This window comes from Hipposideros armiger, unplaced genomic scaffold, assembly GCF_001890085.2.
Source record: "Hipposideros armiger isolate ML-2016 unplaced genomic scaffold, ASM189008v1 scaffold_64, whole genome shotgun sequence".
In the NCBI taxonomy this organism is placed as follows: domain Eukaryota; kingdom Metazoa; phylum Chordata; class Mammalia; order Chiroptera; family Hipposideridae; genus Hipposideros; species Hipposideros armiger.
In genome coordinates this window covers 978,732-991,061 of record NW_017731414.1, presented here as the reverse complement: position 1 = coordinate 991,061, position 12,330 = coordinate 978,732, and the positions used below count along the sequence as shown (strand labels likewise).

Genomic DNA, 12,330 nt, shown 5'->3' with positions numbered 1-12,330 from the left:
CACATCTGCAAAATCCTGAGAGCTTAGGCTGTGCTGAGCACTACCCCTGAATTACCACCTTCAATCACAAGGAAGGTCGAGCACCAATGCCCCCTCCTCCAGGCTGATCTCCAGGTATGGCCCCACTCCTCCTCCACCCTCCATGTCTCACCCTGACTCCACAGGGCTGAAGACATTGTTTTGTTCTGACTCTACCATACTGGGGACTCCTGGGGCCTCTAGGGGCCACACCTTGTCCAGTGTGGGGTAGGTACCAGGGGGAAATGGGGAGGGGGTTGCTAAGCCACCACCCCGGCCCAAAGCCTGATCTTCTTCCTCCCCTGCTCATGTACTCTCTGGCTCTTGGGGACCTCCAAGGGCTACTTATCTTTTTGTGCACCCCAAAGGGTACATCTGGACAAGCATGGAGGGCAGACACAAGACAGATGGGGTAGGCCGGGCCAAGTTTATTTGAGTTTGGGCATGATACGGATGAAGAGGATCATGCTGATGAAAATGAAGCAGACTATGATAAGCATGGCCCAGAGCAGCCAGTTGACCGACTTCTGTGTGTGCTGCTCCAGCCGCTCTGATTCTGTCTTCAGCTTCTCCAGGTTCTGGTCAGCCATCTTGAGTGAATGTGACAGGGTCTGTGGGTGAGGTGGGGAGGGCTATCAATAGGACTGGGGTTGAGTGTGGCCTCTCCCTACTGCCCTGGGGCAAGTCAGCACCTCTTGACCCTTGCTGGTGCTGTTTCCTCTGCTAGGAATGCCATTTTTTGCCTTCTACCAAATTCCTATTTATCCAGCCAAGCCCCAGCCACTATGCCCCTCTGTTGGGAAAACTTCTCTGATGCCCCAGGGTAGAGGCTGCAGAATCCCCATAGTCCTCACACCTGGTTGTCCTTCTTAATGACGCTCTGGGCGGCCAGTGTGTTGGTCTTTAGGCTCCGGGCCAGATCTAGCATTTCTTCTGCCAGCTTTTCCTGGAGGTTCTGGTGTTGTTGCAGGACGAGGTCTAGCTCGGCTGCCGACTGCTTCTCATCTCCTGGCCTGGGCCCTGCCACCCCACTGACCCCACACATGGGTGGATGTAAGATGGGGTGGGGGAGGGGAAGAGACCAACATGTTCCCAGGGAATCCAGAAGTGATGACTACAGCCACTGCCCTACTTGGGGCTCAGTTTCCCCTTCTTTGTTTTGGTTTCTGGGAAGAGCATTCTCAGAAGTGTCAACTGATGGGTGATTTAGATGCTTGTGGTGGTGCCTCAGTGGCTCAAGGTCTGTCTAGCCCCTTTGCCCCCCAGTTCTGCCCAAGGGCTGAAGACACTCACATTCTCTTCCTGACGTCCGGCTGTGGCTCTGGAAGCAGAACAGGACAAGCAGGAAGGAAAGGATTGGTTTCCTGTGTTCCAGCTTCCTGAGCATTATGGGTCTGCTACCATAATGCCCTTTCCCATCTTGTCTGCTGCCCAGTGGGCTCTTGATCATGCCTCAAAGCTCTAGCTCAAATGCCCTCTTGTCCGGGATATTTTCCTTACCCCCATCTGGGTTTCCCTAGGTCCCAGGTCCCTCCCTCTTCTGTTTTCTCTGGGGGCCACCTCCTCTCTCTTCCCAGACCCCCTCCAGGAATGACTTGGTGATGCCCCCAGGGACACTCTCTCTAGGCTGCAGGACCCTGTGGGAGCTAGATGAGGCACAAAGGATGGGGGGTAGCAAGAACACATGTCCTGTCCCAAGCAGCTGAGGACTTGAATCCTGTTCTACTCAGGGTGACTCACCTCCAGCAGAGTCCTGTGGGAAAAAGGGACAGGCAGGAAGTCAATTACCTTCATATGCCCCCAAACCTGTTCTTTTTGCTCTCAGAACCTGAGTCCTTTAGGGTCCTGGGCAAGTCTTGTGACCTTTGAGCCTCAGTTTTCTCATCTATAAACTGGTAATGACAACAGCTTACACTTTGAAGGGTTTAGCTGATTTACGTAAAGTGATCAGAAAGGTACTGTCATCCTATTTTACAGATGAAAAAACCTTGTCTATCTGTGGAAAGTGGCAAGCTAGGAGCCAAACTCTGGGTTTGCACTGGGCCAACTCTGGCTTAACCAGACATGTACCACTTTTGCTTTGTACCAAACAAACTCATTCCTCTAGCAAAGCCCTGGTTACAACGCCCTTCTTTTGGAAAGCCTTGTTTTACGGCTTAGGGGAGCGGCTGTTGGGTCCCCTAGGGTCCTTGTACCTGATGGTATTTGTTGTTCTGGACCTCCCCAGGCACTGAACTCCTGTCCCTAATGAATGAAAGGTTCCCAGGGACCAGGGAGGGAGCCGTACCGTGCCTAACAGCTCACTCCGCATCTCACCGGTGTAACGAGCCCGTGACTGCAGATGTACAGTCTTGGTGGCGGGCACCCGCTCCCTGGCTGTGGTTGGCACGCGGCCAGGGGCCAGGAACTGGTTGGCTAGTGCCTTCTCCGAGGAGGAGGTCTGCAGAAGAGGGAGGAAGAGTCACCAGAGGGGCGGGACCCAGGAAAACGTGATGAGGGCTGAGGAAGCAGAAGTGCCCCAGCTCACCAGCTTCTCCGCCTGCAGCATCCCCTTGAGAAAGTCTACCTTGCGGGAATATTCATTGATCACCTCGGAGGCCGGTTTGCTGGATGACAAGACGTAGAAAAAGGAAACCTGCCTGCTGTGCCCAGTTCAGGGAAGCGTCCCAGCAGGAACTGGAGTCCAGGGGTCCCCCAACAGGAGCTGGCCCCGGGACCTCCACTCCCACCCGGGATTTAAAACCCCTCTGGCCACCTGCACTCACCTCGCTTGGGCTTTCAGGGCCTGCAGCATGTTCTCGAGGGCTCCCACATACTGGGGAGGGAAAGTGGGTGTCAGCCGGGTCCCCCCATTCCTCCCCATCCGCTCGAAGAGTGGCAGAGAACGAAAGGCGGGGGTAGGAGGGGGCGGGGCTGGAAAGCAGGAGGGGCCAAGGTGTCAAGGAGGCGGGGCCAGAAGAGCCCCAGGGACGAGGGAGGAAGCAGCTGGTGGACGTAGAGAAGCCGACCGGAAGGGGCGTGACCAGGGCGGTTGGTGGGGCGGGGGAGGCCAGCCCAGTGGCTGCTAGCCCTAGGGGCCGCCCTACCGGAGTCAGGCTTTACGCAGCAGCCCAGGCTCCCCTCACCTTGTCCAGACGCCACTCGTCCGGGTCCCGCTTCTCTGCTGCCATCGCTTCGCAGCGGCACAGCAACCGCACCAAGTTCAGCTCCAGCCTCGACGCGGCCATCACTACCCGGCGGTACCCCGCCCCTTCCGCCGGCGACATCTTAATGGAGGGCGGAAGTGCCTTTATTTGACTTCCTTCCGGGCGGGCGTGCCCCTCTCGTTTTGTCCCATCTTTGGAGCAGAAGTCTTGTTTTAAGGAGGGGCCGTTCCACCCATACTTAGGGCTGAACAGCCTGCTTTCCTCGCGAACATCTTAACCTTCAGGAAGTGTTGACAGGACCAGATCATTCAGTGTCAGGCCCACATGCAACGCATCCTCTGCTCATTCCTTTCTCCCTGCTCAAAATTCCTCCAGCACACTTACCCATGTCTAGGTTCTTCCCACACTGAGCTCTCTGGTATCCAAGCAACCTTCCCGATTTCTCCCGGGGGGTGGGGGTAGAGGCCTTGGCCTGGGACTTAAGAATCCAAAGCTTGGGGGACCATCTAAACTTAGAGGTTAAGAGATCCGGGTCCCAGCCCGGTCCCTGACTCCACCTCCCGCCGTTTGTGGGCGTTTCCTCCCTTGGGAAATGGGCAGTGGAACAGTTATCTACTTGAAAGCGACACAGGTTAGCCCTGGGAGTGAGTGGTGGAGCCGGGTCACCCCTAAGTCTCAGATCCCCATGGAAAGAACCCAGCCCCAGCCCACTGGGAGCCAAGACCCATCCTGCGAGCCTCCTCCTGGAGTGGACAGGGTCAAGATGGAAGCTTCACACGGATGACCCTGGCATGCAACCCTTTTATCCTACCAGCCCTCAGATCACCTATGTCCCGGTCACACCAGTGGGCCTGGTGTCCTCACAGGATACAATGGATGAGACCAAATCCAGGATGAAGGGAGGCTCTAGAGGCAGCCTGGGCAGGTTTTGAAACCCACCCATATCCCATCCCAGTGGTGTGACCTTGGAAAGCCCCCCAGCTCTCCCGCATGTGTAGTCTGGGCTCCCGTTCATCACTGCCCCCCACCTGCTAGGCATTTCCCACTGGTTGCCCACCCTCAGGGACCCCATCTGCCAGCCAGTTCCCACAACTGCCCATGTTTGCAGCCTGGGAGCCTGTCTGTGGGGAGGTTGCTCCTGGCTCCGTGGGATCAACCAAGAATTGCCTTCCACCCCCACCCCAAGGCAGATGGCCCGGGCTAGGGGAGGCTGGGTGCTGAAACAGGGCAACAGGGCAGCTCCTAGCACAGCAGGCTTTTCTCAATGTTGCTCTGGTAACTCCCTGCTCCCCCTGGTTTCTGGATCAATATGCACACACCTCCAACAGGCCCACCTCCCTCAGGTGAGGAGTAAGTGAGACATTCTAACAGCAGCAGAGTGCTGGAGGATCAAGGCAGGTCCTCTCAGACAAGGCCACAACCCTGAAGCTGCAGGGTGGATCCCCCACCTGCTGGCCCATGCTCCAACCCCAAGCAGGTCTGAGCAGGAATCACATGCAAACACTTTTCAGGCACTTTTTATTTCACATGGTTTGTGGGGCACCTCTTTCCAGACCCGGGGCCATCTTTCCAGGTGTCTGGGGATGAGTGGAGCCTGAGAGAGGGAAGCCCCACTCCAGAGATCCCCAGGCTGTCACTATTGGCCTGTAGGTACATGCAAACACAGGCCTTGCTCTCCTAGCCTGTGAGTGGTCCTGAGTCAAAGGCTCCTATTCTGGATACGGTGTGGGCAGTGCCAAGGATGGCTTCCTCTATTCAGGAAACGGTGGACAGAAGGGGTGATGGCCACATTCGAGTCTCCTTGGATGTGAAGTCTGTGGTGCCCTGGGTAGAGGCCATTCCCCACCTTATGTCCTGGCTCCAGCCAATAGCTTGGATCCCCATGGAAGACTCTACTGCTCCTCTGAATGCACAGGGGCCAGGTGGCTGCTGGCCGGGCCATAGGATGAGCCTGAGAGAGACTCAACAGTCAGGTGCCCCAAGTGTCCAAACCCTGGTGCAGGGTCCTGGTCCGTGGATGCCCCCTGAGCCATCAGCGCGGGCCTGAGCCTCTGAGGTGAGGTGGCTGTACGGGCTTTGCTCTTTAGTCTTGTGTCCAGGTTTAAGGGCGAGGAAGGGCGTTAATATAAAAGTTTGTACATACACATATAAAAAAACAATTTGGTCTTCTGTTAAGGCTGTTACAGTTTAAAAGTTATGTAAACCAGGAACAAAGTAACAGTTACCGTACAACGTACAAAAGGGGCAGGTGGGATGGGCCAGGCTGCCTGCCAGGATTCAGGGCTCTGGGCAGTGCATCTGTGTGATGTTGGGGCTCAGCCCCGGCTGGCCCCTTGCTGCCTGGACTCTGCACTTGGAGCCGGTGCCCACCTCATATCGCTCTTGGAGCTTTTCATTCCGGATCCTCTGAGAGAGCTGAATGCTGGCTCTGGAGCTTTGGCACAGGGCCATCCTTAGATGTGCGGATTCTGGCACTGCAGGCCCTCAGCCGTTGGCCTGGCCCGAGGTGGGGGGCAGGCAGTAGGTTGGGGGGTCTGAGTACCTCCGCTTGGCCCCAGGCAGCTGGTTGTCCTCATCCAGGGGCTCCTCAGTGCCCTGTGCAGGCAGGTGAGCACCCGGCGTGATATACATAGAGTGTACCTGGTCTGGGCGGCGGGCAGGTGGCTCCCGGCGCCTCACTAAGGCAGCAGCCTCCTGGGCACCTGGTGCCCGGCCAGGGAGGTAGGAGGGCAGGCCGGGTGGGAGCTTGATGTTGGCTGTGGGCATGATGGGGGTCCGCCGGGGGGTCTTCACTCTGACCGTCACGAAGGACGACGGCCTTCGTCTTGGAGGGGCAGCCACCTCGGGGAGGGGACTTGGGGCAGGCGTGCTGGGGCTGGGGAGAGCAGGCGCAGGGGGCCCTTTTGAGAGATAGACAGCAGGGTTACTGCAGCTTCAGGACCGGCAGATGGACCCTCGCCCTGGGGCCTGCCAGGGATGGACACGGGAAGGAAAAAAGCAGACACTACCTTAATACTGACCTTCCAAGGTCCCCCGCCCGGCTCGCTCTTCCAACAGGCTCTCGGTGCTGGCTGATGTTTCCGAGTCTACGTTCTCCTCGTCCGAGCCCCGAGGGTCCAGCTCTGGCAGCCGGTAGGTGATGTCCTCCCTGGGGTGATGGGGGTCACATGTCCAAGGCTGTCCCCATGGTGAAAGACCACCCCATGGAAAGTGCCAGGATGACAGGGAACAGAGCAGGCCATCCTGATACTGGATGGGATGCCCTGCCCCCAGAACCTCCTACCTCCAAAGCATACCTGGCTCAAAATGCCCCTGGCCCTGGAAAGCTCATGGGAGGAAGGTGTCAGGCTGCTGAGGGAAGCCAGGCATCTGGCTCAATACTGAGCAAATGAGGAGCTCCTGCCTCAGGACCTTTGCATGTATCGTGCCCTCTGCCTGGAGCACCCTACTCTGTATGACTAGTGGGGCCAGGTGCCCTGGGTCATGCCTCTTCTCCTGGAATCATTTTCTAATAGCACTCCCTCTCACACATCTCGACTGGACAACAAATTATTCGGTTACCCTAGCTGAGGCCACCTTTAAGACGAAATCTGAACATCGCCTGTTGCCCTTTCTTTCCCTGTGGGCCACCATGTTTCCCTGTGGTCAAGCACAGGGTTTTAACAGAGGCCTAAGCTGTGTTTTAGGACAGCGGCACTCCATGAGGTGGGTCCTGGACGATGGGACTGAGCTTGGCCTGTCAGCCCCCCTAGTGTCCAGGTCCCCTATGCATAGTGGAGGGGCCAGTGGATGGGGGCTTGATGGTGCAGACAAGGGTGGGAAGGGGACAGAGGGACACTTGCTTTTCCTCCTTGATGGACTGTATCCGCTCAATGAGTATCTCCTTCTCCCGGTCCTCATCATCACCGGCTGCTTCCTCCTCTGGCACCACTCCCAGCTCCTCTGGGCCGCCGCTGCTTCCCCGGGCTGTGGGGCTCTTGTTCTGCAACAGAGAAGCGACAGGTCTGGCCGGCCCCTCTGGGCAGGTGAGGTCAGTACTTGTGGGTGGGGAGAGGGTGGTGTGCACAGCTCCGGGGGAGGTTAGTTCTGCCGTGGATGGCAGGTTTAGTGAGGTTTCACCAGGGACCATGTGGGGATCAAGTGGCCGGTGCACAGCTGGTTAGTTGTCTTCAGCAGAAGTGGGCAGCAGGCAATGGGTCTCCCTCAGCATGCACTTCCGGAAGTTTAGGACATGCTGAGCCTATTCTATGAGGATCCCAGGGGCTGAGGGGAATCCCAGCATGCACTGCACCAAAAACATGCAGGGTGGGCCAACTAATTGAGTACATACCAGGACCCCCTCATAGGGAGACGAAAACCCCAGTTTGAGAGGCCATGGCTGGGAGAGAGATGAACAGAGGATGACCACATGGGGCTATGACCAAGACACAGGTCGTGTCACAGGCACTGAGCCACATCTGACTGCAGGGACAAGGACAGGGTCTTCCCATGGGAGCCCAGGAACCGTCCTCTTACCCCCCACACTCTGAGGCTACTTCTGTGGGATCAGTCTTCCATGGGTGGGGCCCAGGTCAGCAAGGGCAGGGGTTGTAAGATGACCAGAACTACCAAGTGGGTGACAGGTACCCCCCACCTTCCCTGAGAGGGGCAGTTGGCATGAAACAGAGGACAGTAGTCGTTTGGCTGAGGCGGGGAATCCACCCCTAACCTCCCTGCCACAGCCTCCTGGCCAGGCTGCCTGTGGCCAGGGGTGTGTGTGGTCAAGAAAGTGAGACCCCGCCCCTGACACCTAAGGTCCGCCCCCAGGGCCACGCCCCCAGACCGCACTCCCGCCACGCCCCTCCACCGAGGCTCCACCCCACAACAGGTACTCACAGTGTTTTGTCGCAGGAGGGAGAGCCTGCGGAAGGCGATGCTCTCCGCAGCCTCCAGCTGGCTGATCTCCTCCATCTTCACTTTGTACTTCCTCATCTGTTCCTGGATCAGCATCTCCACGCACCTGTGAGAAGGCCCACCGAGAGGGTGACTTAGTTACTGTCCCCAGGGATAGCCAGTGTGGGGGCCTGGTGTCCAGGGAGGTGGTGGCTGGAGACTGGGGCACGGTGGCCAAAGCAGAGATCCACCCGGAGACCAGGCAGGGCTAGCGACACAGCTATGGCTCCCATCGTCGCCCCAGCTCACTTGCTGTGGAACCTCAAATGACTCACTCCACCTCTCTGAGCCTGAGTCCCACCTCAGTCAGCCTCCTTGTTTGAAGGATCAAGTATGTGCAGAGGGTTGGAGTGAACTGACCCCTCAGTCACCCTGCAGGGTGGAGATTACCCCATCTCACAGAGAAGTATGAGGCGCAGGAGACTGGGTGATTTGTCCTAAGGGCTGCAGGCAGCTGGACCCAAGGGCTCCAGAACATGTGCTTTGACCAGCAGCTCATCTGCTCAGTGGTCAGAGCCAGCCTGAGTGGTCAGTATTGGGGGAGAACTCAGCCTGGGGGGGGTCTTGACTGAGGGACTCAGCTCAGAGAGCTCAGTACTGTGGACTCAGCTCAGAGTGGTCAGTACTGTGGGGTACTCAGCCCAGAGTCGTCAGTACTGGGGGGGTACTCAGCCCAGAGTCGTCAGTACTGGGGGGACTCAGCCCAGAGTGGTCAGTACTGGGGGGACTCAGCCCAGAGTAGTCAGTATCAGGGTGACTCAACCCGGAGTGGTCCGTACGGGGTGTGGGGACTCGGTCTGCCGTGGTTAGTACATAGGGACTCAGCCTCGATGGAGAAGCAGTCACAACTCAAGTTTCCCATCACCACAAGCACATAAGAAGAAAAGGAACAAAGACTGCTGGAAGAGGCTGGAAGGAAATCTGGCAGGCCACACCAGGCTCCTCTCCTTGCTGCCTGTCATTGTTCAGTAATTATGATGAGCATGGCCTGGGAGCTGTACTGTTAGGCTTCCTTGATGTGTTGGCCTCGTGAAACCACCTACAGTGACAGGTTCTTGTTTTCACAAGCAGCCTAAACAACATCCTCTTAGTGACTGATGTCTGACAGGTTTTTGAGATCTCTTGAGGAACTTTTGGAGAACTTTTGCAGATGGAAAGAAGAAACCTCAAGACCAGTGCTTCTGTTTGCTGCTAGCTCTCATTGCTGCCAGAGGCTGGGAACATTGGCGTCACATCTGCCCCTTGCCCTGTGACATTTCCTGCTTAGTGGTTCTTCAGTCTCATAAAAATTCAGAGGGGTGGGCCGGCTGAGTGGCGCGTTGGTTAAGAGCTGGTTTGGGACGCCAGCTCTGAGCAGCAGGGCCTGGGGTTCAGATCCCACATTAGGGCCAGTGACGCTGCGCCCTCTACAGCTAAGATGGTGAACAACAGCTCAACCTGGAGCTAGGCTGCCATGAGTAGCCGGCGACAGTGTAGACTGCAGCCCCTGCTGCAGTGGGCTGCCGTAAGCTACCGTGAGTGGTCGGCAGCCATCGTGAGCGGCCAGCAGCCGGTGTGAGCTGCCAAGAGCCGCTGTGAGCGGCTGTCTAGTGGCCAGCGACCGATCTGCCTCACCCGGGAAGAGTGCAATGATAATACCAATGTGGCCCAGTGAAGCCGCGTCCTCCACAACTAGACTGAAGAACAAAAAGACAGCAACTTGTCTGTTCCCCTTCCCCGATTCCCAAATGCTGTTCCCCCCCCCCAATTCCCCAAAAAAATCTTAAAAAAAAAAAAAAAAAGAATTCAGAGGGTTCCTGGCAAGTCCGTCCAGAACAGTGTGGGGGCGAGGTGGCCTGGCACTCACGTGGTAATCTTGAGGACATCCTTCATGCTGGTCAGTGGGTCTGAGTTGTCAGGGCAGCGTAGGAGGCAAGGCGCAAAGATGATGGCCAGTGCGCTGGGTGACATGCGATTCACGTCCTCGAGCAGGGCCACCCTGCGTAGCGAGCAGCAGTTAGGAGACGACTGGGGGCCCCTTCCCAGATCCCCAACATGGGCCCAAATCCTGGTGCAGAATCAGCAGAGAATACCCGCCTGGGAACAGGCAGCGGGGCTCCTGACGGGGACCCCCACCCCACCAAGAGTGGCAGCGGGCACTTGCTTGACCAGGTGGAAGATGAGCCGCTCCAAGGAGTTGTGATTGGCTTCTGGAAGGTGCTCCAGGACGGCGTAGATGGCGGCCAATTGCTCCTGCTTCTCTGGCAGCTCTAGGAAGGCCCAGGTGTCAGCTCACTGTGGGCCCCACTGAGACAACCACAGGGACGGTGGGGCCTCCCACTGTGTTGGGCCTGGGCTAGGTGTGTGTGGCAAGAATGCAGGGCCACAGAGGGGTCCCAGCCTACCCCAGGTCTTGGTTTCTCAGTTCTGACTGGGTGGTCCTGTGTCCCTGGCTGGCTACAGTGTGCTCGTAGCTCTGACCCCAACCTTGACCACCTGCTCACCCTTGCTGCCATCATGGGACTCACCGACAGCACGGAGGAAGTCGCTGTACTGGGCGAAGGTCATGAGGGGCTCAGGCAGTTCCCGCAGCCACTGCTTGAGCACCCCTGTGATGGCATGTATGGGGAAGTTCTCCAGCTTGACTGCCGCAGGGTCTTTGGAGAAAATGGGCAGGGCTGGTGAGCGCAGTGCAGGCAGGAGGGCTGTGCCCCTCATGATGCTCGCCGGCCCGAATACCTACCTATTCATAGGCCCCACCTGCCATAGCACCCACCTGACTGCAGCGCCTGCCGGAGCTCCCTCGTGCGGTTGGCAGCGCCTGATTTGCGGTAGAGGCCCTCGGTGTACAGGCCGTGCATCTCCACGTGTTCCAGAAGCTTCTCTAGCACGATAGGCACCGAGGCCTTATCGCTGGTCAGGCTGTCCACGCAAACACCAAAGTGGCCCGGCTCGGCTCCTGGCTCGTTCTGCAATGCCGGAGGCAGGGGTGAGGCCTGGGTCATCTGTCTTCCCCAGCTGCCCTTCAGGCCTTCTCTGTGGGCTCCAACCCCCTGCCCCTCATTTCCCCCTTGCAGGTTGCCAATGCGCCAGGCTGCAGAGGTCAGCTCGATAGTCGCTGGGCAGGGACTCCGTCAGTCCTGGCTCCTGCTGCCACTCCAGCACTTGGGACCTCGCCTCCCTTCTGGGTACAGTAGGGAGGAGCAGGGCCAGGTTTTGAGATGCACACACGAGCCCAGCCCCTGCCTCGGAGTCTCAAGGCGCTCGGGCAGAACCGGCTGTGCTTGGCTTCAGGGCCTGCCCCACGTGCCAGCTCCCTGCTTCTGTCTGATGCCCTCCATCGGCCTTGCACCAGGCACACCCTCTCCTCCACACCTCTCAGGACTGCCTTCCACAGGCACCCGGTCCTGAACCTACTGTTGTTCTGAAAAGTTCCTGGTCTCAGCGGGCTCACCTTCCTCCCACACGGGTAGGAGCAGTAGGTCTGAATCTTGTGCACGCACTTCTTGTGGCAGGTCATCTTGCACACTAGGAGGTCATGGCGGGGGGAGAGGGTGGTCACAAGCAGACCCTCAGGGGCCTCAGGCTCCCGGGGCTGCCTGTCCCAATGGCCAGGGGCCTGCCGACCGGATTCTAAACTTGAATCACACACATCTCTGCCCTGATTCCCATGCAAGGGAGCCATGTAGGCAGGTGTTCATAGCTGGTGACCGTTGGTGGCCTCAGAGCCAGCCTGGCCAGTGCGATAGAAACAGGAGTTTAGGGGGCCTGCACCTTAGTCCTGCCAGGAGGCCCTGGGGACTTGGCCTGTAACAATGGTATGAGTGATGTTGCTTTTGTTTCTCCCAACCACACCAAATCCCAGACTAGGGGACGTCATGCATGGAGGGAAGAGAAACAGGAGGTGGTGTCTGGGTATGTCCTTATCTTGGAACAGTGACAAATGCCTGGGTATTTATGACTGATGAGGGATGGAGGGCTGCTCCTCACACAGGACCCAAGGGGAGAGGAGGAGACCCTGGGTTGAAAAGACAGACGAGCCTGGCTGGTTCTGGTGGGAAAACGTAAGTGCTAGAGGTCCGCTAGACCTCACCAGGCCTCTGACGGTCGACTGGTCTCCAGTCTTGGCTTGGTTACCTTCTGGCTGCCTGGCTGAGGGCCAGCTGGGCTCTTCTGGGCTATGCCCATCTCTCGGGGTCCCCTGGTGGGGACTGACTGGCCTCTCCTGGCACATGGGGGAGGAGCCTGCAGCTCA

The 12,330-nt window shown here is 57.9% G+C and overlaps 2 protein-coding genes across 16 annotated transcripts in view; both read right to left on the bottom strand.

Moving 5' to 3' along the window:
* Nucleotides 1-424: 424 nt before the first annotated feature.
* USE1 (unconventional SNARE in the ER 1) lies at nt 425-3,363 on the bottom strand. The gene is made up of 8 exons (XM_019641797.1): nt 3,144-3,363; nt 2,784-2,833; nt 2,546-2,624; nt 2,306-2,458; nt 1,759-1,771; nt 1,312-1,339; nt 875-1,049; nt 425-629 (listed from the first exon to the last, which is right to left on the bottom strand). The coding sequence occupies exons 1-8, from the start codon at nt 3,282-3,284 to the stop codon at nt 447-449; spliced, it is 822 nt and encodes a 273-aa protein (XP_019497342.1). The 5' UTR covers nt 3,285-3,363; the 3' UTR covers nt 425-446.
* Nucleotides 3,364-4,665: 1,302 nt separating this feature from the next.
* MYO9B (myosin IXB) overlaps nt 4,666-12,330 on the bottom strand; it is a 78,651-nt gene continuing 70,986 nt past the window's right edge. For 8 of the 15 annotated variants that reach the window (XM_019641941.1, XM_019641943.1, XM_019641945.1 and 5 more), the window contains 10 exons: nt 11,530-11,603; nt 10,852-11,044; nt 10,604-10,732; nt 10,240-10,345; nt 9,943-10,074; nt 8,040-8,163; nt 7,495-7,578; nt 7,007-7,146; nt 6,185-6,312; nt 4,666-6,064 (listed from right to left, as the gene is read on the bottom strand). In XM_019641941.1, coding sequence (XP_019497486.1) covers nt 5,649-6,064; nt 6,185-6,312; nt 7,007-7,146; nt 7,495-7,578; nt 8,040-8,163; nt 9,943-10,074; nt 10,240-10,345; nt 10,604-10,732; nt 10,852-11,044; nt 11,530-11,603 — 1,526 coding nt within the window. In that variant the 3' untranslated portion in view covers nt 4,666-5,648. Of the gene's footprint in view, nt 6,065-6,172; nt 6,313-7,006; nt 7,147-7,494; nt 7,579-8,039; nt 8,164-9,942; nt 10,075-10,239; nt 10,346-10,603; nt 10,733-10,851; nt 11,045-11,529; nt 11,604-12,330 lie in introns of all 15 variants that reach the window. The other 7 variants (XM_019641946.1, XM_019641947.1, XM_019641952.1 and 4 more) reach the window with 5 other exon arrangements.